The sequence below is a fragment of the Pelodiscus sinensis genome, chromosome 9, assembly GCF_052426305.1.
Source record: "Pelodiscus sinensis isolate ZL-2025 chromosome 9, ASM5242630v1, whole genome shotgun sequence".
NCBI lineage: Eukaryota > Metazoa > Chordata > Testudines > Trionychidae > Pelodiscus > Pelodiscus sinensis.
This window is the reverse complement of record NC_143060.1, coordinates 57,567,955-57,595,402: the sequence shown is the minus strand read 5'-3', so window position 1 is coordinate 57,595,402 and position 27,448 is coordinate 57,567,955. Positions and strand designations below refer to the sequence as shown.

Genomic DNA, 27,448 nt, shown 5'->3' with positions numbered 1-27,448 from the left:
TCCTGTGGTTTAAGGATTTCCCGAAAGGTACCTTTTAATGTGTTTGCATCAGCAGCAAGCATTAAGTGCTAAGTTTGGCACCACGAAAATGAGATGTGCCGCACTACATACTGGACACCAAGTCATCCCAACCAACATTTTTACATATGAATAGAGAAAGTGAACCAAAACATAGGATTGAGCACTCATGGGACAAATTAAGTACAATTCATCTTATAGCACATTTGTCAGCTTGCACTATTAGAAAAATAAACACCATTTTAAGAAATGTTTTCTTCATCACACACTGGTAGTATTCTAAAAACATGAACACTTCAGGATTTACAAATGTTAGCTCAACTGTTGTAACAAAACTGCTGTGCAGAAAGCACCCTCCTACATTTGTCCAAGTATCTGAAGCTAAAGTGACTTTAAATACTGGAAAAAAAAAGTTGTTAAAAAACGCCATTTAAAATTTAATGAACATCAGTGTTGCATACTAAAGTACAATATTGTAGCAGAGGCAAAAGCTTAGATGCTCATGTACAGTGGTAAAATAAATATCCCACTTCATCTCTATGAACACCAAGATTCTCTCTCTGCCTCAACACCAACTATGCCACTTTCACTTCAACAGGTAAATATTCGGAGTATATAAAAAGTTATAAAAAGGCAATCATAAAAGGTTAAGTATTGGCAGGCATGTCAACTTTAATAAAAAAGAGCATTATATGTGTTAAATAAGGCTTATTACAGATTGTTCCAGTTATTGGTGAGGAGAGCAGGGAGCCTGAAAAAACCAACTGCCTATAACCAAAAACCCTATTCTTCCTGCCCCAAATACACATTCTAAAGGGGGGAGGGGGGGGGGGGGGAGGAAATGTGCAAATTAGCAAAACAAACATTGGGGGAAGCTCTTGAAATGATATGCCCAATCAGTTGTCTTGCAATAATAATTTCCAAAATCTAAGTAACAAAATCCAAAAATACACAAACACCCTTCATCTTTCCAAAAACAAAAAAGTATATACAGCACATTAATAGTATGCAATATGCAAAAGCTTTGTGTCGCTGTCAGCAACTTCTTACCCTCCCAATCCTACTGACATGTACCTCTACTAAAACAATTACATCACTAAGCCTGTTAGTTTGCCAGTGGCACTTATACTGGTTAAAATTTATACATTTTTGCATATGGGCTCCATTCATTTGATTCTGGGTTGTAGATTTCAACTGTATTCAGGAATTCATTGCCATCAAATCCTCCAACTGCATAAATGGTGTTTGCCACAGCTGCAATACCGGCATTGCTTCTTGGAGTAGTCATATTTCCCATCATCTTCCATTCATTTTTAGCAGGGTCGTACATCTCCATACAACTGACAGCACGAGAACCATCAAAGCCTCCACCAACAAAGAGTTTTCCTGTTTAAAAGGAAATGATAGTGTAACTGCTTATATCCCATAAGCCGCTACTTCATAAACAAATTCTACTTCATAAAACTATATAAATTTGTGAAAGATAAACTAAGTCAACAGGAATTAAAAGTTGTAATCTAGGAAACAGGGATTTATGTATCCAGAATAACTTATTACAAATTCTAATTAGCAGGGCTCGACAAATAGTTCTGCATGCGCAGAACTGCGCAAAACCGCGCGGTTGGCAAGCAGGGCTCGCCGCCGCTTGGCGAGCCCTGCTAATTAGTATTTGAATGCTGTATACCTGGATAGTGAATCCAGTTAAATATAAAATAACTTCTATTAGCTGAAGTCCTCTGCATATTTCCCTAATATAAATGCCCATTAAAAGTGTATGCATTCTTTGTAATCAATGATTTAACAAATCTGCTTTGCAGGTTAGTAGTATAAAGGAAAGTCTGTCGTAACAGGGTATCATTCACAAAATTTGCTCTTGTTGAAAGATTAACAATTACCATCATGAACAGCTACTCCAGCTCCACGCCTAGCCACATTCATAGATGCAATTAGAGTCCAGGTATCATTCTCTGGATTGTAACGTTCTACACTGTTCAGACAATTCCAAGACTCTGCTCCTCCAATTATGTACAAATATCCACTTAGCTCACATACTGCAGATTGATGTCTACCTACAAATTAAAAGATATTAGCATCACCCATAAGACTTCAGCAAAACACACTTGTAAGTGCATGGCAGCGCAGCTGCCTTTTTTTATTAGAAATAAAAAAGTGCACATGGGCAGCAATATTAAAAATCTGCTTTAAAAACAAGGCAACAAACTTACGAATGTTGAGTGGAGCACAGCTTGTCCAAGATTTTGTTACAGGATCAAACACATCACAGTTTTTCAGTCCCTTCCGGCCATAAGGATCTGAGCCACCAACAACATACAGCTTACCATTCAGAGCGCATACTCCTGATAATATATAAAGTGATTTGTTACCTAATAACATTAGTAAAGAACTAAAACAGACAATCATCAAAACAACCATTACCTGCATTGCAACGACTGGTTCTCAGTTCTGGAACAGGAATCCAGTCATCTATTTCCGGATCATACATTTCTCCACAACTCAAGTCATCTGAATGGCCATTTGATCCCCCGACAACATACAGCTGTCCCTAAGTAGAAGAAAAAGCTATTGTTTCATGTGTCAATTAAAATTTAATTCTGTTCCAGAGCACCTCTCTGGTACTAAATATAAAATTATTCAACTGCTACACACAGGAATTGCAAGGAACAGACCAAATGTACAAGAATAACTACGTTATCAGTTAAATACAATGTAGCTTACCATGAGCCTTTACGTTTAAGGACTGACAAATCCAGTTTTTCAAGATACTAGCCCAAAAATATAAGGATTTTAAGTACTCTGTTGACAAAGCCCTGGCTGGGATGATTTAGTTGGGATTGGTCCTGCTTTGGGGAGGGGTCTGGACTCAGTAACTTCCTGATGTCTCTTCCAGCCCTATGATTCTAACCAGATATCAAACATGACTAGTGTATCAATATTTATTACTGAAACGTAAGTTACATTTTAAGAAAAATGGTCTTTCTTGCATCTGTAATTGAACATGGTATATTAAAGCCAACTCAAAGGCTGGAGCTACTAGGAAAGATACTGCAAGTGAAGAAAAATGTGAATGTTAACAGTCTCTCTGGGTCAGCTCTCCTCAGCACCTGTTATTTAAGTTCCTCCTATTTAATTATTAGTCAGTCTGAGAAAGTGTCTTTCTTCAATGATTCCCATACAGTCAAATAAAATCCCTCCTGGCAAACCTACAGAATTGGCTGCTTTTGAATTCGGAGACACTAACTGCCCCACTTGACAGATGGAGCATAACATACCTAGCTGCAATATTTCTTTTTGAAATCATATCCTAGAAATTCTGAATACCTTTGAATGGATTTGTACACATTTCAGAGCTAAATCTGTTTGTCCCATCCTTAGTTTCTTTCAGACAATCCAAATCATCTACTAGGGCATTTATACGTCACAAAAAATGCTTTTTCCATCTGTTATTTACACAGCACATACCATTAGAACTGCCATCTGGAATCGGGCTCTTGGTGTTCTCATGGGTGCAATAAAAGTCCAACGGTCCTTTCGTGGATCATAGCTCTCTACTGTGCGCAGACATTCCTCTCTGTTATAACCACCTAACAGTAAAGCCACAAGAAATCACATGCAAAGAATTTTAATGAAGCTAGTTCACTAGCTTCATTAAAAGTTAACATAGAATCTACTAACTAGGGATGTGAACGAGTAGTCGATGTGAATAAGCAAATGCTTATCAGATAGTTGACACACTAGTCAACTTGTCACCTCCCTCCCCTCTCTTGTCCCCTCTATCAGAAAGAGGCCAGGCTCCCGGCTCTATGCAATGCTGCCACTTTGAAACACCACAGGGAGGGAGCCCAGGACCAGCAGAGGACTGCTTGAGTCCCCCCTAGCTCTGTGCTCCCTGCAGTACTTTCGTCTTTGAAGTGTAGCAACAGCCTTGGGGCTGTTGCTACACTTCAAAGTCAGAGGTGCCCTTATCAACTAATCACATAGTCAATGCAAATTGCATTGATTATTCGATTACCCAATTAATCTAAATTTAACATCCCTACTTCGAACCTTGTTCCTAATTACTTAGTTATGGAATAGTGATAGAAATGTTGCCGTGATAGTCCTGTTTTTTGTTTTAGTTATGGAAGGTACTGTATATTAGACATGTTTCAATCCAAACATGTTTTTACTTTATTTAGTTTTTTACCTGCAGCTATTAGCCTGCCATTAAGTTCCGCTGTTCCCAACCCAGATCGAGCATACTGCATTGGAGACAGTGGCTTCTCTGTAAGGTCATCTGGTTGAATCTCAAAACTCATGCTCTTCATCAGTCGTGGAGTACTTGTTGGAGAGCTCTGAGGGCTGTTTCGTCCATGAAGAAAAATCACACAGAACACACCATCCAAAACAGCAAGACACAAGTAAGTATTACCTGAAAAACAAAATGTTAAGGAGTGTTCTATATTTAATACACTAGTGGCTTCCAAGTTTATCCTTACAGCTCTAGAGTCTAAAATATTTAATGCAATTCATATTTACAGACTCCAAACTTCACTCCAGTTATATAGAAGCACTATACCGCATAACTCAAGATTATACCTAAGCAAACTCCCATAAATCCATCTGAAAGTGTTTTAGGACAAAGTCTCCCTCCAAGCACAAAATAACTTCTGTTCATGGTTCACATTCCTCACAATTCATCAAAATTTTCCATGGGAGGTAAGATGGTCTTATAGTTAATATACTTAGCCTCAAAATATCTGGGCTTTGATCTCAGCTAAAGATCTAAGAGACCATGAGCAATTCACTGATTTAAACAGAAAAAGTTATCTAACTGTAAAATGGGGACAACCTTCCCTATTCCATCGGGTACTGAAAATTCGTTACTGTATGTGAGATGCTCCGAAACTATGACCATGAGCAAAAACGAAAACCCTAAACAAAAGAAGCCAACACACTTACTTGAAGTCTTTTCTGAGGCAACAATTTTCCATTCATGTTTAGGACTCTGTACAGTAGTATTTGGAGAAGAAAGGCTTCCAGAGGAACTGCTACTTATCTGCTTGTGATCATTCTCACGTGGTTGCTTTTTCTGCAAAATCGAAAGGCAGCTACAGAACCCTAGCCAGAGACCACATCTTTATCTACCTTTACTTTTCTCGGCTAATCCACACAACCGAGAAAAATGCGTGAACTTTTCCACCTCTGCAAAGCATCATTTATAGCACACCTACACTTTAAATAGAATTGTTTATATAATTAAAAATCTAAACAGATTTACTCCCACCTCAGTATTCATTTAATCTCCTTTAACCCGATCCTCTATCAGAAACCCAACCTTAGAAATCATCTGGCTCTGAACCCCTTTTTAGAAATAAAATATGCACTCTCACTGGACAAAAGGTTTTCAAACTTCCTGCAGCTTTCAACCTTTAAAAGCCACCACTCACCCCAGCCCAACACCAACTCCTCCCTCCCTGCCCCCCCCCCATCCACATCGTTTACCAGACTGAAAAAACTGGATGTATTTTTAGACTCTCAAATTGAGCTAACCACACAATGCCCATTTCTGAAAGGTAATCATTAAAAACCAATTCCTCAGATGAGACACCCTTTCAACACAGTCAACCTGTATAACTTGCTGCCTAGAGATGCTGTGATGGCCAAAATTATAAAGGGGTTACAAAAATAAGATAATTGACAACAGGCTCATCAGTTGCTATGAGCAAAAATGGCCCAGGACACAATCCCATGCTCTAGATGGCCTTAAGCTAATTACTAAACATGCTAAGACTGGTTTGTTCTGTAACTGGTTCAGTAACCAGTTTGTTCTGTTCATTCCTTCTGAAGCATCTGGCATTGGCCACTCTTGGAAGACAGGATACTGGACTAGGACTAATCTGACCCAGTATGGCCATTCTTGTGTTCTCATCTAAAAAGTCTGTGTGATCTTGTTCAGTTTCTCTGGCCTTTTTTTTTTATGATAATACTTTGTACATAAGGGTTATTTGTTCAGTATTTCACTTTATAAATTTCTTTTGCAATTTAACAGATGCAAAGAAAAGAACTTATTTCAGATCACTACGCATATCTGGAATAAAAGCCAAGTCAACAGCAAAAACCCAACATCAATTATACGAATTCAGTATAACAATGTTCTAAAACCATATAGCTGAAATTTACACCACTTGAACTGTATGTTTTTTCACATTACAGAAAAGGTAGCAAGATCTGTAAAATACTCTCAAAGATCATCCATCAGCTTTTCCTCTAAATTTCCCAAACTCTGCTAAACCATATTTATCACATCATAAGGCCGTCATCCATCTTTTTTCCTTGACTTTTTAACAGACCAACTACCCAACAAGTTATATGTTTGAGACCACCAACCAATGTGTTGAGTTTTGTATCCAGTAAAACTGGTGTCTTTCTTTGCCCACCCACTCCAAACTGTGATGAAACTACAGGTTGAACCTCTCAACTAGGACTCCCTGGTCCAGCTGGACCAGAGAGACCCAGTGGAGGGCCAAAGGCAGGAGTCCTGTGGAAGCCAGGAACCCAGCTAGGCTGGCTGCAGCAAGGCCAGCAGCCAGAAGCTTTGCCACAGGAATCCGGCTGAACTGGTGGCAGGGCAACCAGAGGGCTCCAGTGGGCAGCAGTCTACTGCGATGGGGCCAGGAGCCCTGGCAGCAGATTGTGGGGCTGCTGGAGGAGTGCTGGCAGAACCAGCAACAAGCCTGGTAGGGCTGGCAGAATCAGGATACTCTGGTGGAAGAGCAGCAGTCTTCAGAGGGCAGGAGGGGAGTCCTGACAGTGGAATTGTGAGCTGGAGAGGCCATTGCTGTTGCAGCAGGGCTGATGGATCCAGGAGCACCGGCGGCACGACAGTGGTCTGCTGTGGTAAAACTGACCATCTCAGCAGTAGGGGTGTGAACTGCTGCAGCAGGACAGTAGGGCTGCTTGCACATGGGGAGCCTGCCGGGAGGCCAGGCACAGAGCTGGGTTGGGGGACTGCTGGCAGAGGGACAGAAATGGCCTCCCCAGTCCAGCAAAATCCCTCTTTTGGGACCACTCAGGCCCCAAGGGTGCTGGACCAGGAAGGTCCAACCTGTATTTCACTGTCAACTATTAAATCCCACTAAAATTTTTTACAACTTTTTGTACACATGCCTATCCCTTAAATTTGAGAATTTTTAAAGACTGAATGAACTCCTCCAAGATTGTGTTTCTAAACAAAACTATGAAAGTCAAAGTTGATGTATATAGCTTAAATATATTTGCCATTGTAGTTCTCCTATTTGGAGAACTTCACTCTGATTTTTTCCTCCTTCATATTTTCAGAAACAAATATTTTATCTACTTAGTTGAACAAAATTAAATCGAAAGAATTCACTAAATACCACTGAGGCAAAAATGATTTACTCAACTCTTCTCAGATTTATTTTCAAAATCCATGCGCTACATAACTATAAAGGTATTTTTAATGTTTACTAGAAACCCTACCAAGACCAGATTGTTTCTGTCTGCAATTCTCATTGCTCTGAATTCAGAAATCAAGGTACAACTACATTAAAACTCAATATAGGAGAGCTAGAGGCCACTCAAATTTGGACACAGTAACTCTCATTTGGGTCCATCAAGCCATCTATTTAAATTCTTTTCTTCAACTAGTTAAAGTTGGAGGACGAGAAGATAGAAGCAGCACAATTCATGAACTTAGTCCTTGATTTTATAAATGTCGACAATAGCAGAAGACAAAATGAATACGTTTTTCTGCACAACTCTTGCCAATGTTCCTCTACTCTGACTTGCAAGCTCTCTGCTAACTATTCCATACTTCTGCTTCTTGCTCAGACAGCTAGTTGTTAACAGCTGTCTATTTGTTCAAAGATGTGAATAAACAACAACTAGAATGAAATCACGTAAGTCACAAATTCAAAACCAGATGAAAATGTAAACTGTATCAGAGTACCGCCCTCACCTGGCCCAACAATCAAAAGGCTGTACTGCTTCCTTTGCAAGTCCATGTATATATATTGTGGTTCTCTCCTTTCGCCCCCCGAAGAAAAATTTCTCTAGAATTCCTTTAATATCTGGCTCCTCTTTACATTCAGTCTGAGGCCATTTGTTTTGTAGCCAGTTACTTTTTCAGTCATGCGATCTGCATTTTCTATTCCATCTGAATTCAAACTAAAACAGCCCACACACTTCTCAAGCCTTCAATATTAAACTCTATTTTCCTAATATTTCTATTACAGAATCCCCTGTACTAGACACCCTCTGATATATCTTTTCAGTTTTTGATGACCTGAGTTTTTTAAAGACACATTTAACATTCAAATAAGTACTGTTAACAAGATGAAGCAAGTGAACAGCCAATACCACAGAAGTACAAAAGTATTTCCCCATCTGTGTTAATCATAAAGATACTACTTATTCCCTTTGCTACTGTACACAAGTTTTCCGGTGTGCTACAAACTGCTCCAACCATAATTTTACCTTATCTAACCTCAGACCATGTGCAATTTGTACCTGCACAAACTGAATGTGGTCATCATCACTGCCATACACCTCAGCCTGTCCATCTAGTAGATTTCCATCAAGCAGCTTGTGATCAGCTGAGTAGTACAACGTTTGAACCTGCAAAACAGGAACAGAATACCCATGTGGCTGCTATCTCCATAGCTACTTAATTACAGGGGATTTACAAACTCCAGAATGCCCTCTCCAGCATAGCTCTTGTCACGTCATCTCATCTCAATCTAGCAGAATGGCAAAATTAAAAGGAAGCAGACGTCACGGGGTAATGTTGCAAGTCTTCAAACATCAGCTGAAGGATCCTTGATTTCTGAGCTTGAAACAAATCTTCGTTTTTCAAGGACTTCTATTATTGCCCCAGTATAGTAACTAATATATATCACAAGCACAATATACATTATCTTGCAGAATAAATTATACAAATCCGCAATCTCATGCAAGCACTCATCATTCCCTGTAAATAAGTTTTTTAAATTGCAAATACAATGCTTTCTGTGTTTTTTCTAAGGGGGAGGGATGTTATGTGAAGCCAAAGACTGGATTCCAAAAAGAAAGTAAGTAATTGAAAGAAGCGAGCAAAAAAAGTAAGTTCTGGAGAAAATGTTGCACATGACGAGATGCAATGCATTAATTAGATACACCCGAATTGCAACTGGGAAAAATCCAAGCATTTTAAAATTGAACTACTGAAAGGGGAAAACATGCATTTGAGGATATATCTGACAGTATAAACATGTACTTTTGCCTATACAAAAAGTATTCTGATGTGCTACCTTGCCTGTAATAACCAGGAAAGATTTTATGATGATCTACAGGTTTTGTGAACTCGTTTTCCCGAGCAAGTTAAAAATGCATAATTCCACTATGATTTCCATTAACTGCAGATATTAAAAAATTTGCCTATAGTCTCAGTGTACTAGTTGTATTCACGAATAAAGTCATTAAACAACACACAAAACATTAAAAATAAGATATCCTGTAAAGGAGTAAGTAAACACCATTAAATCATCATCATCATCATCATCGTTCTCTGCCCACAGCGGATTTTCTTAGGAGAACTGGGGCAGGACTGCTGCTTCTTTACGTGTCAATACACTTGAGGTTTCTTCTTGGTTCTTCAGCCTTGGTATCCTAGTTTTGTTAATAAACCTATGGGGAGATAATCAATGGGGAGGAACAACCATTAGAAGCTTTTACCTACTTGTGATTAACAAGTAAAAACCTGTGGAAGAAAACATTTAAGAATCTACAGCAAGTTTCAGTGCCACCTCCCTAATTCTAAAGCAAAGTCAAATGCTACTTTGAAGTTAAACAGTGTACAGTGAGAAAAAAATAAAAATAATAATAAAAAAAAAGAAAGCAGAAGACCAGACTGAACAATTCATTCAGCTCACCTGGACACCCCCCCTGTTTCTCAGCTTATGGGTACCTACAGTAAAATTTAAATTCTTTAGGGTCATGATTAAAAAAGAAAAGAAAAAAAGGGATCATCCTTCATGTCATGAAAAGTTTAAATTAAAAAAAACAAACAAACAATTTGATCCCATTTGCTTAAAGACTAACCTCTTCCATCAGATCTTCCAGACTATCTCCATTTTCCCAGATGCTGCGCTGTACCCAGTTGATTACCTTTGTGTATAATTTGCCATTGCTTGGCAAGCCAACATTGTCTTCAAGCATAACTTCAAGCTTGAGTAAAAAATAAGAGTAGTTAGTGTCCAGCTTATGCTATTACATACAAGTTGTACATTTACAGCATTGTCAGTATTTTACTGAAGTTAATTATTCTTAAAGAAAATGAAAGAGGACAGAATTGTCTAGCACAGCATACTGAAAATGAATGAGTATACTAGTCTCTAGTATTTCACTACTGAAGGTGAGCTCCTGGCTGTGTTCCCTCATCCTGGCAACAGAAAGGATAATTTTACATAAACTAATTTTGACTTAGTCACTAAAGTCTTCTACGGATGGAAGACAGAAGATATCATGCATAACCAAGTTTCATGGCACTAATTAATATAATCTAATGGAGACTTCTAACAGAAAATAGTTATACGCTATGCCTGTGTTAAACAAACTGCAAACTACTCTGGAAATTCGGCAGGTATACAATTTTTCTGCCATTGAAAAAGGAACCAGTACTATTTACTGTTTACTATATTAAAGTACAAAAGGTAATTACCTATTTTTGTTAAAAGATTAAAATTGCTGCTAACCTTTAGCCGTGGAAGCTTGAGAAATTCCTCCTGTTCTGAAATCTGTAATAAGTGTTCCTGAATGTAGCCATCAATCTTGTTCAACAAACGTGAGTCTCCCATACAACTTGCAAAGTTCCGATAAGAGATGCAGCTCTGAACGTCCATCTTGGACAGCAAATAATCACCACAAACCTTTAAAAAAAAAAAAAAAAAAATGTAGTATCCCAAACTTTCTAGTATGTTTAAAATGTAATATGCTACATTTCTTTTCCAACATGTAGCACACACTCTACCAGTATGAAATATTTTACTTACTCTGATGGTACTCTATGCAGAAAAATCTTTCTAAAACAAGCATAAAATCACCCTAAGCATAATCACTCTATATACTACATAACTTTAGAACAGTACCTTAATAGGACAGGACCAGAGAAAAGGAAAACAGTATAATTATGATACAGATTTTTCTGGTCAATTCTTTGAAATTAACATTTCAAACGCTAGTGATTTGTTAAATAAAGTCTACTTTACTACTTATGGCTTCCACATCATTATTTAAGGACGTAGGAATAAACAATAGGTATCTTGATAAGTGAATTAGCCTCTCTCCCCTATAAAATGTGTTGTTTTGAAACAGCAGCAACCAGGGATTTCAGAGTCCAAGTGGATTCTTCCCTTCTCAAATCTCAGTTACAGTTTTTCAAGCTAAATTCTGCCTGTAACTTCTCTGTGAGCCCAGTGCATTAGGTAGGCTTACATGGTTGTAACTGGCTGGAATTAAGCCGATAGTTCTAGTGATGAAACAAATACAGAATCTAGCTTAACTTGGCTGTCCATTGTAACAATCACGGAAGTGGTAAGCACCTTTCACTAAAAATCAGTATGTTTTTGAGTACACAAAGATGACCTCTTGTGCAACTTATCCACAGTGTAATCTCACTTCAGTGTCAGTTAACACCAGCATTTTTTTTGTGACAGTGTACCATCACCTTTTTTGGGGGGAGCACTCGCATTTCTCTGGCAAAGCCCCCAGCCAACCCTGGGAGCACTTGCGCCGCAAACCTGCTCGGGACACGTGGCAGTTAAAGGGGTCACGACCGAATTTCTGCCCTGACCTCTGAGCCCCCCCCCCCCTTTTTTGCTCAGCAAGTCCCCCCTCCCACTCCCTTTTTTTTTGGGGGGGGGGGGGGCTTGGCAATCCTAGTACTGGCACCTTTTTTATTTACAAAAAAAGCACTGGTTAACATTAAACATAGTGTTTTCGCTGTCCCTCAAAAGGTTAATAATGGGACTGCTGTAGAAGATGTAAGTTATACCTGCTTGACTCTCTCCATCTTCAACTTCTTAGCTGCAGAATACACATCTTTTACTAGCTCTTTATCAGCTTTCAACCTATTAAAAAAATTCGGTGTTATTCTAAAACAAATATAAACATGAATATTTATTTCTTATTGCTTATCAGGAAAGTAATACTCACTGAGCAGTGTAGGCATAATTTAATAAGACTTCAACAGCTTCTGGATTGAGATCATCAAATTTAACATGAGAAACTCCATGAGAATCACTATCACTGTTGAAGATTTCAAATAAGTAGGGACTGCAGCAAGCTAGGACTGCTCTGTGTGCCAACATCTCATGTCCACATACCTTTATTAAAAAGAAATCTTAGGTTTTTTTACTGTGCTCCCACGTCTATTATAAAAAAATGCAAAGTGTTATGCAGCCTTGTTCAAAACATAACAGATCAAAACTCAATGTATATTAGAAAAATTATTTTATCAATATATATTTTTCAACTTGCACCATCTGAATTAAACTGTTAAAGGCCATATATTGATGGCTGAAAATGTAAATAATGTTCCTTTTAATCTTTTCCATTTACATGTGATTTTCCATCCATATGCAGAATAAATTGTTTTATGTGCACTGAGGCATGTATGAATGTGCATCACCAATACAAATACACAACCTAGCTGTGGGTGCTCTGCTAATCAGCTGAGTAGCATCTGAATCTCTCCTGAAAATCCAAATAAGCGCATAGCTTACAGCGAACACTTTTTAAATTATATTTTTCTGAATAGTATCTGATTTTCAATAAGATAGACAAACTGTTAAGATTCACAGAATCAACATGTAAAAGATGTTCTTTGCTATCTGTAAATGTCACCCCTAGATGAAACTTTATAACTTACCTGAAGCCGAACATCACAGAACTGACCACTTTTACGCAAAGCGTTTAATTTGGCAACAGATGATTCTATGAAGTTTTCATCTTCAAACATCAAATATCCATTAGGAATCATTTTGCTGTTGGTTTGGCTGTCAAAAAAAAAAAAAAAAAAGTTTTTCCCCCCCATGTGTAAAATGTACATGCCAACCATGGAAGCGTATAAACTATTTCCTTATTACCAGCTCCCTCTTCCAAAATATATAAACACTTTGTGCAATGTCCATAAAATAAAGAACAGTGATATATTTAAAACTAGATTGGACAAAATGCACAGTCAGTTCAATTAACTAGATCAGTGGTATGCAACCTTTTTGATCTGCGACCCCCGTGCCATGGGGGCTGCCAACTGCTGGACTCAACCCCAGCTGGCCAGCTCTAGATGCCGCGGGAGCAGTCAACTGCCGGGCCCAGTCCCTGGCTGGCTGGATCTAAGCGCCGCGACCCCCTGGGAAGACATCTGTGACCCTGTTGGGGGTCGTGATCCACGTGTTGTCATCTAGTACAGTGGTGCGCAACAGATCTTTTTTATTTCTAATATTTGTACTGTATGTTCATCTGAACTAGGGATTTTAATGTACAGACGTTTAAATGATTATCAGTTAATCCAAATAACTACATGCACACACACCTCCTTGCTGCATCTGTATCACAGGGAACTTTTAAGCTGGCTCCCAACAAGTGCTTGTTCCTGCAGAGCTGCCTGCTCCCCTTCCCATCCCCGCTTCCTTCCACAGAGACAGCAGTGCATGGGGGAGGGGGAAGAGGGAGGAGCCAAAACACGTGGGGAGCTGGCTTTTAAACTGGCTCTCCATGCACCCTGGCTTCATAGAACTGCCTGCCCTGCCCCTTGTGCTGCTGTCTCTGCCGTGGGTGGGGAGGGATACTGGAGCAGCCTCTGTCAGTGGGGAGCTCACCCCCCATTCCTGCAGACAGGGACTGCTCAAGTGGATGCCAAAGCGGAGAAGCAGGCAGGAGCCATTCTGCATCAGGAGCCAATTTTTAAACGGCTATTTTTAAACTGACACAGAGGCAGCCACGTGGCATGGCAGGGGGTCCCCAGGGTTGGGTGGGGCTGGGAGTGCACTGGCTGCCAGCTCTGCACCCCCGGGAGGGGGAGAGGGTGTTTTAGTAACTGTATAACTGCTAAAAATTGTTGTAGCTACGTGATTACTAAAATAAACGATATCTAACATCCCTAATCTGAACTAATTTCTAATGATTCTATGGAATCCATATTATGGGAACTGTAAAAAAAAAATCTCCTCAGAACAGTTTAGTTCTCTGTAGTAACATTAGAATTAATACCCTGATCAATTAGCAAATATACATTTAAAGGATCACTATTAAGTCTTTTCTACCTACAGGTTTACCTATCTGCAATATATCTGAGAGTTTGTCTCTTGGTGTCTGCTGCGTCGAGAGGGCTGGGGTAATTCTCCCTCCCTGAGGCAGCCTGCATACTGAACACCTCATCCCAGTCCCACCCCAGAACAATGATTTAAATGAAGAAAAACAAATATCAAGTTAAGGATCCAAGCAATGCTAGGTAAATCTAGTTTATAAATAATACCAATGGTCTTCTCTAGTTTGCATTGTGGTACTATGTAGATGGGATTGAATTAATTGTAGAGCTGTCTAACTGCACTGTGTAGACTCTTCTAACACAAAGTAAAAGGTATATAGGCAGCAGGATCTACACAGGCAGTTAAGAGTGTTCTTTAGTTCATACACTTCTAGTTCACACAGCAAATACCATGTAGAAAAACCCTTAGACTAAAAAAAATTGTTTTCTGCTATAATAAAGTTTGCTTTGTGACAGCAATTTATATATAGTCAGTTTCACTGGTTCCCTGGGCTCAGTCAAATCAGTCATTTCTTATTTGTGTGGGTCATTCACATAGATATAGGTAAATATGAATCATTTTTTAAAACTGGAAAGCATGATTGCACGAGTCACCAAAAATGACAGGGAAACTCAAAAGCAGAATAGTACTTGAAGTGACAACTGATTTGACAACTTTGTCAAGATGTCAATCCTACAGGCCTTTTAAATTTGAAAAGGAAAATGAGGATGTAACTTCCAAGTGCCTAATAAAGGTATTAGACAGCATTTTGAAAATCCCATGCCATGAAGTTACCTAAACACCTTTTTTTAAAAGAATATGATATATGCTATTTCTTATTTACTATTACAGAACAATTTATGTTTTTAGTTTGCAATTTAATAAATGTAATTAGCATAAAATATTTTAAAAAATAAAATAAATCTTTTAAGGTCAGTTACCTTTCTTAGAATTAATTCTAAGTCATTAAAAAAACCCACTACAAATCACTGATGTAAATCGAATTAATTCAATATGCTTACCAGAGTAAATTACTGCACAAAAAAAACTTAATAATGTTAATTTTTACTTAATTACAAGGTTCTTCCTTTGCATACACTTTCATTTCTAGTCAAACACTATGTTAGGTCTGCCTATCACAGTAACACGACAAAAATTTGTTAACTACAATGTTTTCTTATACATACTTACATCAATAGTTACCTGATAAATTTACAGCAATATATTTAGAACTGGGAAACCTTAAATAATCCAATGGTAATGTTGTGTTGAAACAGACCACGTCACTTTTAATGTCGTCTTGCACAGACTATTTGCTGATGTGCAGGCAGACGGGTTGTGTCCCGTGAGCTGCGATGATATTGCAAAAGTAGCAGGCTTGAAATGATGTAATCAAGTCCTTAAGAGCTATAGACATGAATTTCTTCTGTGATAATCATGCATCATAATCTGCAACAAAAATTAGTAATCTAATATATAAAGGAGAATGTTTGTGCGCTAATAACTTGGGCACTATTAAGAGCTACCGGAACCAAACTTTGTATGGGGTAACCTTTCCTCCAGGAGAAGGTTAAGGTATTTTTGGCAGGGTGGGAAGAAGAAGCTACCTGGGGGGGAAGCAGCGGGGACAGTTACTCACTAAGGCCGGGGGCTGAGGCGCGAGGGGAGGGGCAGCGCTCCGCAGCGCTCCGAGCAGCAGCTGCCCCACTCGCCTCTACCAGGCCCTTCCACTGCGCAGGCACGTCCAAGGCAGGGAAGCCCCCTTCTCCCTCCCACCCATGATGTCACTCGGCCCATGCCACTCCCCTCTGGAGGTGGCTGAGGGTTGCCAAGCAGCAGGCTGGAGCATGTGGCAACCACTAGGGGGCAGTTGTGGATGCAGCAGGGCAAGCCCAGCAGGGAGGCAGTAGCGCTGGGAGCGGCCCAGGGTCCAGCGCAGCTTCCTGATCGCATGGCGGGGAGCCCGGCACCTGCTCGCTGTGGCCCGTGGAAGAGGGGAGCCCCATGTCACCGCCCCATGGTGCGGCAGATAGCAGGGCGAAAATTTCGGGGTGGTGGTGGGGTCGTTGCCCCCCATGGAACCTGCAGCCCCAGGCACGAGCTGGGGCCGCCCCACCCACCCTAGGTCCCATGCTCGCCCCCTCCCACCTCTCACACAGGGCACCCCCAGCAAGACTCCAACGCCCACCCCGAGCAACGCTGGGTAACTCCAGCTAGTTGAATATAAAACAGCATAATTTCAGGATTTTATTTTTTTCCTACAAAAATGTATATCCACGAGAAGTCTTTCAGGTGCCACGAGAATCCTCATTGTTTTCGTTAAGATAAAAATATCTACAAGAATATTCTATGCATATTAGCCCAACACTCTTTGGTCTCATAACAAAGTTAGCAAGTCATAAGGAACCATAGGAGGTCAGATCAATGGTCCTTTAGCCCAATACTCTGTCTTCCAATAGTGGTCAGTGCCAGATGCTTCAGAGGGAATGAAAGAAAAAAAAACAGGTTAATTATCAAGTGATGCATTCCCTGTACCCATTTCCAGCTTCTGGCAGTCAGAGGTTAGGGACAAAAAATATACCACTGATGAACTCATCATCCATGAATTTATATAATTATTTTTTGAATACTTTGAAACTTCTGGTCTTCACAATCCCTTACTAAGGATGTTAAGAGGTGGGTAACAATCATGTAATCCAGTGGTTCTCAATCTTTTTTTTTTTTAAATCAAGTACCCCTTTTTAAATTATAAGTACCCCCAGTACCTAGAGTTTTCAGACACCATTTTTTTCTACCATTGCAACATATTTGTTTAAACAACTTAATCAAAGCAATGACATTTTTCGGTGCAAAAAGTACAAAAATAATAAGGTGCTGTAAAACTTAAAACAAAAATTCAGTTTTCTCCAAATTTCAGTTGTGCTGACGTACCCCCCAGAATTCTCTCGAGTACCCCTAAGGGTATTTGTACCACTGGTTGAGAAACAATTTGTATTGACTACATGATCAGTCATTGAAAAGGGAAGGTGCTCTGTCCCAGCTTGTGCTGGGTCCATGAGCTGGAGGGCAACAGTTTTTAAGCCAGCCTCCCCCAGCACTGCTTCCTGTTTCCCCTCCTCTTGCTGCCTCTCGGGGGCAGGGGGAAGAGTGTGTAGTTGAGTACTCAACTAGATTCCCTGATAAGTACTCAACTATGCTTATATGCCTACCCTTGACAAAGGTTAACTCTGTGTTATGCTGAAGTATAATTCCTTATGTTTGTTTTAAATCTAATACCTATTTTCTTTGGTTGACCTCTCCCCTATTTACCGTCCACATCACTGATGATTTTATGGACCTCTGTCACATCCCCCTTTAAGCACATCTTTTCTGAATTACAGTCCTAGTCTTTTTAGTTTCTCCTAATAAGGAAAATGTTCCATAATCCAAATTTTTGTTGGCTCTCCTACCTCTAATTTTCCAATTTTAATATTTCTTCGGAGATGGGGTTAACCGAACTTCAAGAAGTGTTCGTGGTGTGTGCATACCATGCACTTATACAGTGGCATTATGATATTTTCCTCTTATTTGTCTCTTTCCAATTGCTCCTAACATTTTGCAGGTGTTTTGAGAGAACTAACCATTTTTCCTACTCTTTTGTTTCCTGCTCTACTCTACCCGGGATGAGAAGAGCAAGGTAAGTCAACAGGAGTTTCTCCATTCAACCCTTTGCAGTGTAAGCCCTGCAGTAACTTGACCTAAGGTTCATTGACTCTAGCTACATTGTCCATGTAACTGGAGTTGTGTAGTTTAGGTTGACTTACCACAGTAATATACACATGTAGACAAAGATCTTCCTCTTATTCTATCACTGCTTATTTGACTTAAGCCTTTGGGAAAGGTATACTTAGTTCATGTACATTGTATCAACTTGATCACCCCTATTCACATGCTTGCTAACACTAGGGATGTAAAATTCCATTTTATTAATCAGTGGAATGTTATGTTTAACCGGTTAACTGATTAAATCAGGAGTGAGGAACCTCAAGCCCAGGGGTCAGATGTAGCCCCTGGCTTGCCTGGATCCAGCCCTCAAGGCTCAGGGTTTTCCCCAGCATTGGAGAGCCCACGCTGGCACTCTAGCCTCCCACCTCACAGGGCTGAAGCGCACAATATCTACTAACCCTTCCTGCCCCTGCCCCCCATGCTCTGGTGTGCAAGAAGAATGTCTTTCTCCTTCTCAGTTAGTGAGGGTTTGGTGTTTTTTTGCTTCTCACTTGCATGTGGCCCACGACCGATTTCTCTGTGAGGTGTCCCGGCTAGGTGGGAGCACCCTTTCCTGTTAACTGTAACCAATAAGGGCAATGCTTTCATCATTCACATCCCTAGTTGACACCCTCAAATATTTATTTAGGGAGCACAATTTACCTTGTCAAAAAGCACGTTTACTCTTTCACAACCCATTGCGATCATCTACATTTAGTCAATTCTGTTCTTATCAACCAATCTGAATCAAGAGCAACATACTGATTTTTCCAGAGCACCTGCAGTGTTCTTTTATTCCTGAAAATACTGTGCCACAAAGAGCAATCAACATTTAAGACATGACCCTAATCAGGGCTCGCTAAGAGGCGGCGAACCCCGCTCGCCAGCTGCGTGGTTCTGTGCTCTACGCCGGCTCTTCTGGGTTGTAATTACTCGTCACGGGCGAGTAGATTACATTATTTGTCAAGCCCTGACCATAATGGAATGTTCATTATTTCAACTCCTAAAGCATACATGGGCACGTGAATGGAGGAAGTTATATATATTTTAGAGCATCTCCCTGCAAGTCCATCTATGAGTGTTTGTTCAAGAACGCTTCCTAAACTGTAAGAGCTAAGACCACCAAACTCGGTATGCTGCTTCCTCTGACCCTAATTTAAACCACGGTCAAGTGTGGTTGTGGCCGGAATGGGACTGCTTTCAATAACATGGAAAGGGAAGGGGCAGAGAGTGGAGGGAAGCGATATTGAGAGTTGCCACTAGAGCCAACTGCAGGAGCACAAGGAGTGGCCAGCAGGACTGGGGCTCCACCATCTTGCCTGCAACAGACCAGGTATGTAGCCCCCTTCCCCCTAACCTGGAGTCTGCACTCCCCCCATAGAGAACATCCAGACCATAGACAGGGGAAGGGTGTCCTTAGAGGAGGGCAGCTGGAAGCCTGGTCCCCTCCCCCCCCAGATAGCTTGCAGGCCACAGCAGGGGGTGCGGTGAGAGCCACTGGAGCCTTATCCCCACCTCAACAGCCTGCAGGCCACAAGAGGGGGGAGGGGCATGATTCAGGCTGGGGGCAGCCCCAGGAACCTCGCCTCCTCCCAGACAGCCTGCAGGCCACAAGGGGAGAGCCCCCAAAGCCCAGTCCCTCTCCAGACAGCCTGCAGTAGTGGGGCGGTGCATTGAAGGTTGGGTTAGCCCCTTGAGCCTTGCCCCTTCCCCAGGCGCTGGCAAGGTGCACTACCCTAGCCCTCTGGGAGGAGTCGTCACCACAGCAGTGTCACCCTCATCACCACAGGTGGCCCCGGTAAGTCCACCTCCCAGCCCCATCCCGAGTCCATGCACCTCCCACCTTCCTTGACTTCTGTACCCTCTCTCTCTCTCTGCCCTGAGCTGCCTTCACCTTCCTCCCTGAGCCCTGCAGCTACTGCCTTGAGCCCCCACGCACCTCCCAACCCTTTCCCCTACACCATCTACCCCCTGCTACTTCTCACTCCCTGAACTTTCACTTCAGCCTTCATTTTCAAAAAATAAAATCAGTGAAATGGAGCATTCATATTTTTCATTTATTTTAAAAAAAAAAGTTACTTCAGCTAAAGATCCAAGCAACACTGGGTACATCTTCTAGTTCTTACTAAAAAAAACTACATTTTGGTATCTATACTAATTAGGAATTTCCTGAATATGAATTGGCATACAGGATTTATTAGCTGCTACACCTACAGGAAAACTGAAGAAGAATCCTTGCCTGAAATAATTTGGTTAATGCAAGCTAAATCATGTTTTAGGCAGAACCACTTTTATGCAGAAGATACAAAATTATCCCTGCTTAAACTATTCTCACAACTTCAATTAAGATACAAAATACATTGCATATTACTCAGTAGTTCTCATGTAACTATTGAGATGTTAGATATTGTGTAACTGAATATTTGTATAACCGCATGAATTTTTAGCAGTTACACAACTATTCAATAGTCGCCAAGGATGGGGCCGGCAGCCAGTGCGCTCCTAGCCTCACTCCCAGGGGAGCCCCTTGCCACCCCACACTGCTGTCTCTGTATTAGAGGCCGCAGCGCAGTGGCAGGCAGGAGCCGGTCACAAGGGAAGCCAGTTTAAAAACCAGCTCCCCATGCAGACTGGCTGTGTGCTGCCCTGCACTGGTGCCTCTGATACATAGAGCTTGGACCTCCCCACTACCACGGACAGGGGCTTCTACTAAAGAGCAGCCTCTGTCCACAGCAGGCCCAGACAGCTCTGTGGAGCAGCCTCTGTTTGTGGGGAGCTCGGATCCTCCCACAGACAGAAGCCACTTTGCAACAGCCTCTCCTGTCCCTACTCCCTCCCTCCCCCCATGCTGCTGCCTCCAGTATTTGTGGGGGGAGGGCAGGTGGCACTGGGGAGCTGGTGCTGAGGGGGAACCACCTTTTAAGCTGGCTCCCCCCCCAGCACCAGCCTCCACCCCCCCCCCCCCCACTGTCTCTGTATGAGGCAACAAGGAGAGGGTGTACGCATGAACAAATACATGTGGGTAGCTGGCTTGAAAGCTGGCTTCCTGAACATAATGGCTCCAGCCTACTCCCCTCACACTCCACTCTGTTGCCCCCTATCAGAGGCAGCAGCGCCGAGGGGTGGGGAGAGGAGGAGGAGCCGGTGCTTGTGGGGAACCAACTTTTAAGACAGCCCCCATCTTGGGACATCCCTCTCTCTGTGATCTGCAGGCTCACCTCCCACTCTCTCTCTACTCCTCTCTCTGTGAGGCACTGCACTGAGCCAAGCCGAATTGGCATGTTCACAAGAGCGGTAAGTTGAAAATCCCATGGACAGACAGACAGACAGGCAAGAACAGTGGCCGCTTAATAGAAAGATCATCTAATAATAAAACTTAATTTTATTTAGAATCCTTTAACAATGAAACTGAAGTTTAACAGGTATAAGCAAATGTCTAACTGTGCAAGTCAACATTTCTCATATACACTGTATCCTTTACGAGGTAGATTTCTGAATTTCCACAACCAGAAAAAGTTAATTTTAATTTAATATTTAAAATCAGACTTAAAGAAACATTCAACTGTGTATAACATCATTTTGGTATTGTTCTTACAATAGTTTAAATTATTACATATGTAGAAAAGAATTTGGAAAATTAGATGTCTTAAGTGATTCATAATCTTCTTAAATAATAAAATATAACCATATGTTTCTAGGTCTGTGGTTCATATCTTAGATCACCAATTAAATTGGACATCTACATGAAATAAATTTGAGTCAATACAGTTGCTTCTGAAAAGATCACTACATAAAACAACGATAATAACTTACACTAGTTGTAGTGGTGCCACAGACTGAATAGGTGAAGAGGTGCTTTTCTACAGGAAAAATTAAGTAGATACACCAACTGAGTAATGAATAAGCCTGAACTGCTTCTGCCTGACTGAATTTTTGGGTGTGGTTTTTTCATTTTATTTCTGGAATAAAATCTTTCAATCTTCATTGCAGTCAATCAGCACATTCCCTGAATACTCCATTCTCTTAATATTGTGGAGAAGGCAAAAGAACATTGCTTTTGTGCCAGGCCCACATACTTCCATTTGTAGGATTAAAACTTTAAATCTTAATATTGGTTAAGATACTGTATCAAAACATTTGATCTTATGATCAAATAAAAACAACAATTCTCAGTAACCCTTTTTAGTAGCAGCAGACCTCCCCCCCCCCCCGCCATATTCTACTTTGCAAGAAATGTAGATCACACTTATTTCTACTTATAATCCATTCATTAATTAGAAACTAGAATATAAAAGCCAAAGTCTTCATAAATAGAGGTTTCTTTCTTGAGTTAACCTGAACTCCCACTTTTTTATAATAATGAAATAAATGACATCTTTGTATGTCTGGACATGTATTTAAGATACATCAACACATTATGGACCAAAGAGTACAGTTCTGTATTTGCAGGCAGCTTACAAAAGAGAAAAGCCTAGGAACAGTCATTAAGGACTACACTGTCTTCAACAAAACTTAAGTGAGGGCACATAACTACATTGCCTTTAGTTGTAGTACCAAATAAATAATGGGTCAGTGGTTTGTTTAAATCAATTTTCCTTATCTCATAATGAAAAAGAAGGCTTCACTATGAACACAGTGGTTTGTAGGGAAATTTTAGTAAGATAAAAATCCTCAAATGTATTTCACTGTGTAAAGCAAATAAGTAGGGATGTCAAGGTGCAGCCAACTACACAAGTAACCCATAAACCTAGGCTTATCAGTTAATTGGGTCAACTAAATGCATCCTCCTCCCCCCCCTTGTTGCCCTCTGTATCAGAGGTGGAGGGGGCAGGAGCTGGTGCCCACCTTACCCCCAACGCTGCTGCCTCTGACAGATGCCTGCCACAGACAGGGTATGTCTACACTACCCCGCTAGTTCGAACTAGCGGGGGTAATGTAGTCATCCGCACTTGCAAATGAAGCCCGGGATTTGAATTTCCCGGACTTCATTTACATGAAGCCGGCTGGCGCCATTTTTAAATGCCAGTTAGTTCGAACCCCGTGCCGCGTGGCTACACGCGGCACGGAGTAGCTAGTTCGGAATAGGCTTCCGCGAGGCGTACAGCTAGTTCGGATTAGAAGCCTAATCCGAACTAGCTACTCCGTGCCGTGTGTAGCCGCGCGGCATGGGTTCGAACTAGCCGGCATTTAAAAATGGCGCTGGCCGGCTTCATGCAAATGAAGCCCAGGAAATTCAAATCCCGGGCTTCACTTGCAAGTGCGGATGACTACATTACCCCCACTAGTTCAAACTAGCGGGGTAGTGTAGACATACCCACAGGGACTGCTGCCATTCCATACTGCTGCCTCTGTATCAGAGGCAGCAGTGCAGGGTGGCAGGTGGGAGTCAGTCTGCAGAAGGACTGGCTCCCCTTGCAGATCAGCTCTGGGGCCACCAAGTATAACACCTCACTCCCCAGGTGCTCCAATCCCATCGAGGGAGAGGGGGAAGGAAGGACTGAGGTTCACAACCTCTGGCCCGATTAACTCTTCTGGGGTTCCAGGGTTACTGGATTTTGTAGACCCCCCTATGCTTTGGGGTGGGGCAAAAAATGACGGGTTCAGTGTGCAAGACAGGGCTGCAACTGAGTGGAATAGGGATTGGGAGTACAAGATCTGGGCAGGAAGTAGGATGCAGGAGGGGGTGAGGCTGCAAGGTCTGGCTGGGAGGTAGGATGCTGGAGCAGGCTGGGGGTAGGTGTCCAGCCAAGGAAGAGAGGGCAAGGGCAGGGGAGGATGCAGGAACAGGTGGGAAGCAGGGTGTCTGGGTAAGAAAGAGGAGGCAGGAGTAGACTGGGGGTAGATGTCTGGCCAGAGGGAGGGTGCAAGAGTAGAGGAGGGTACAGAAGCAGGCTAGGGGCAGGATGACTGGCCAGAGGGGAGAGAGCAGGAGTGGGTTGGGGCAGGAGGGCAGCAGTCTTGGCGGAAGAAGGGGGTTGGGCTTGGAATGCAGAAGCAACTCAGCATGGGGTGTGTGTGAGGGGGAGGGGGCACGTGCACCCCTGCACAGAAGGGTTCTGTGAGAGCAAGAGCGAGCCAGTGAGCTCAGACAGCAGAAGGAACCTAGCATGGGGAGAGGGGGGGACTCAGATGGCAGAAGGGACCTGCTGAGGCTGGCCACAGCAAGTGGCAGAGTCAGGTGGAGACATGAGCACCCAGATGATGTCATCCTGTCCTCCAACATGAAAATATTTGTATATAGAGAAAAAAAAAAAACCACAACCTCCTTGTGTTGCTGCTCTTCACCCCTACCTCCACAATCCTTGTCAGAGTAAGAGTTGTGCATGTTAAATATACCATACTAGTTAGCTGAAGATATGTCTCTAAACATCTATTTAATCCACCTTTTCTTCATTCTAAGTCTTGATGCACTGCTTTCAGCATGCTTCCTTTTCTCTTTCCACCCACATTATATCTATATAATCTACACCTCCTATATTTTCTGCATCTCCTACTTCTCTCATTAAAAAAACCTCTGAATCCTGACCTCTCCCCCCGCAACAACTCTCTCTTGAATACCATATATCAGCTCCCTCATTCATTCTCACTCCTTTTATATGTATGCAAAATTTCCCAGAACACTAATAAGCGCAGGAGTGGCCAGATAAAAAGCCAAGCTACATCCTCTCCTCAATTTGTTGGGAAAAGAAGCAGATGAATTGGTCTTGCATACAGCAACACACTAAATGCCATAATTTTCCATGGAGGATGTATATTGTTTCTCAAAATCTAAACTAATTAACAGTTTTTAACATATCAGCTAATATAATGAACACAGTCTGGTGGCTTTACCTTTTGTAGTTCCCAGCTAGCAGAAGTCTGACATCCGCCCCTCCTTGTGGCTGCAGAAAATAACTTCTCACACACTACACTCCAAAAGTCTTCAGAAACCCACCATTTCACATCCTCCATTCTGGGTCCTTTACCTCAGTAAATAACTATGGCGATTACCTCCAATCACTCAGGTATTTCAGGTTGCATTCAATTACAACTGTTTAAGTTTGTATGCTGCTAATGGGAATGGCAAGCAGCAGTGAAACTGACAAAATTTATCAGTTTTCACTTTGCTGCACCATGGGAAAATTATGAAAGGCAACTGAGACACTGGAACTTTTGCAGACAATAGGTGAATATGCTAGCTTTTTTATAAAATTTAATTCTGTTGCTACTAATAAAGATAGCTTCTGCTGGCAGTAGCAACTGCACAAAGCCTGAATGCGGACTGGCCACTGTTATTTTATCTGTGTAATCTACCACTTTTCAGAGTACATGACATTATGGGGCATCTGGCACTGGCCACTGTTGGAAGACAGTATACTGGGCTAGAGATGGACCTTTAATCTGACCTAGTATAGCAGTTCTTATATTGTTATGACCATTCAGATACACCAATATAATTTCTACAACTTCAGTTAGGCAACCTTTTATATGAAATCAAAAAAATTCAAGCCCCTCACTCATCTTTATGATAAAGTCAAAATATCAAGCACATGGATCTGAGATGGTTTACAAAATACTTGACTACAAGAGCAAGTATGTGCAGGAAGTAGGAGAGTGGGAGTTTTCCTTTGCTTCAGCAGTAATAAAATCTTCAATGCCTTATGAGACTTTCTTGCCACACTGTGTGCCAGTAAGTCATTACCCACCAGTTGAGACACACTCGTTAACATTAGCCCTCTAACCATTACTACAATCGGTAGAACTGAACTCTGGGAAATTTCAAAGGTACAAGCCTATTTTAGACAGGATTTCATGAAGGCAGATATTAAACAACACTTAATATTTTTAATATCACTGGAAGCCTAAGTTGCTTCCCCCCCCCCCATGCAAATTCTAAAACTCGACAGATCTGGTGGCACTCAAACTTTCTACTTTGCCCATCAAATCCTACAGAAAGAAGGGGATGAAAGTTGAAAGAAGGCATCGCATTTTTAAGAGCTGACTTTGAAATATGTGAGTCTTTTGATCTGAAACCATTAGACAGCTCACCACGTACCCCTCACCTCCACCCCACAAAGAAGTGTGGCCCAGTCCCTTCATTAACCATACATTATGTAGTCAACTCTGGATTGGGTGAAACGCCCGCTCCCTGCGGTAGAACCGCCGTTCAATCCCAGGGGCTTGGCCAGGGGAGCCGGCAACGTGGAGCCGGTCGGGAACAAAGAAACGCCAGGGAAGGGAGTAAAGGCGAGGGAGTTCCCACATCCCTCCGCCACACTGCAGACGGAGCGCGGAGGACACGTTGCGACACGACGTTCATTTCTCCCCCGCTACAACGTGGCTTTAGGCGCCGTGTCTTTTGTCAGTGAAACTGGGTCGGAGGGTGGCGAGGAAGGCGTCGCCCAACCTCCCGGTCACTATCCTCCTTTCCTCCCCTCCCCTCCCCACAGGCGCGGACCCACTGGCCCGCCACAGCGGCGAGGCCAGAAGGCGGGAGGAAGGCGGACTCAAGACCCGCGCGCGGCGGCGGGGTCCGCCATTCGCGCGCGCGCCACGCTGCGCTACAGGTGATGGGCGCCAGAGCGCCGCACCCTCGGCCAGTCGGGGCGGGGCTGTGCGGCCCGCGCCAAGACACGCGGGGCTCTGACATGGCGCCTCAGGCGTCCCGTCCAACAGCCACGGAGCCTCAGAGAAAGCTACCGTCGCTCCGGAAGCCGCCCCCCTGCCGCGGCCTCTCCCTCGCCCCCGGCCTCTTCTGGCCCCGGCGCACGGTACCTGGTGTCTCTCGGCGCAGACGACACCGCTCATATTGGGAGCTTCCAGGCTGCAGACGAAGTCGGTTCAGAGACGCGGACCCAGCCCAGTCGGAAGGCGGCGGCCAGAGGGGTCGGGGCGTGAGGCGGCTCCGCGATGAGCGCGCGCGCACAGACAAGGCAGGCGCTAAACCGCCACCAGCCCTGCAGTCCAGCTACTGCGACTGACCCGGTCCGCGAGACGCTGCTACTGCCTCACACCCTCCTGTGGCGCTCCGCCCCCGGCAAAAGGCGGGCTCCAGCTCGCGCTTGGAATCCCTGCGCCGAGAAACGAGTCCCGTCTGACAGCTCAGCGCTAAGTCCCCCCCCCCCCGCCCCTCGCGCGCGTTGCGAAGTAGGGCACAGGAAGGTGACTGAGCTGAGGCGAAGGGAAGTTGCCGCCGCCCAGAACTGGTTTCCTCCTGCTGCGGGGGGGGCGGGGCTGCTCTTGGCTGCTCGTACCTGTTGCGCTGCCCCGCCGCTGCTGCGGCAACGGGACCCGGTGCGTCAGAGCTAGCGAGCCCGTCCCGGAGGGGGCTGGAAGAGGCACTTGGCTACGAGCGACATGCCGACGGCGCTAGTAATGGCCACTGCAGGAAGGAGCCCTGG

General features: G+C 42.8%; 1 protein-coding gene and 1 long non-coding RNA gene across 4 annotated transcripts in view; one reads left to right on the top strand and one right to left on the bottom strand.

Moving 5' to 3' along the window:
• Positions 1–27,434, bottom strand: IVNS1ABP (influenza virus NS1A binding protein). 3 transcript variants are annotated; one of them, XM_075936764.2, is made up of 15 exons: positions 27,302–27,434; positions 15,528–15,773; positions 12,944–13,070; positions 12,229–12,398; positions 12,068–12,143; positions 10,770–10,943; positions 10,117–10,242; positions 8,548–8,655; positions 4,978–5,107; positions 4,223–4,447; positions 3,499–3,620; positions 2,455–2,581; positions 2,244–2,375; positions 1,914–2,087; positions 1–1,404 (listed from the first exon to the last, which is right to left on the bottom strand). In XM_075936764.2, exons 3-15 carry the CDS (start codon positions 13,052–13,054, stop codon positions 1,151–1,153), a joined length of 1,929 nt encoding a protein of 642 aa, XP_075792879.1. In that variant the 5' UTR covers positions 13,055–13,070; positions 15,528–15,773; positions 27,302–27,434; the 3' UTR covers positions 1–1,150. The 3 variants fall into 3 exon arrangements, with proteins under 3 accessions (XP_075792879.1, XP_075792878.1, XP_006135860.1); XM_075936763.2 differs by lacking the exon at positions 27,302–27,434 and adding an exon at positions 26,823–27,047 and having other exon boundaries at positions 15,516–15,773; XM_006135798.5 differs by lacking the exon at positions 27,302–27,434 and adding an exon at positions 26,823–27,047.
• Positions 27,310–27,448, top strand: part of LOC149523944 (uncharacterized) — a 41,519-nt gene continuing 41,380 nt past the window's right edge. Inside the window, exon 1 of the long non-coding RNA XR_016350282.1 lies at positions 27,310–27,448. This is a non-coding gene — a long non-coding RNA (uncharacterized LOC149523944).

Bases quoted from the DNA above. Each gene is read 5' to 3' on its own strand.
- IVNS1ABP (XM_075936764.2), bottom strand. From the start codon at position 13,054: ATGATTCCTAATGGATATTTGATGTTTGAAGATGAAAACTTCATAGAA. The intron at 8,656-10,116 runs GTTAGTCTTTAA...CCTGTTTTGCAG, and splicing joins TGGAAGATCTGATGGAAGAG to GTTCAAACGTTGTACTACTC. The intron at 1,405-1,913 runs GTAATTGTTAAT...CCTTTTAAACAG, and splicing joins TGGAGTAGCTGTTCATGATG to GAAAACTCTTTGTTGGTGGA.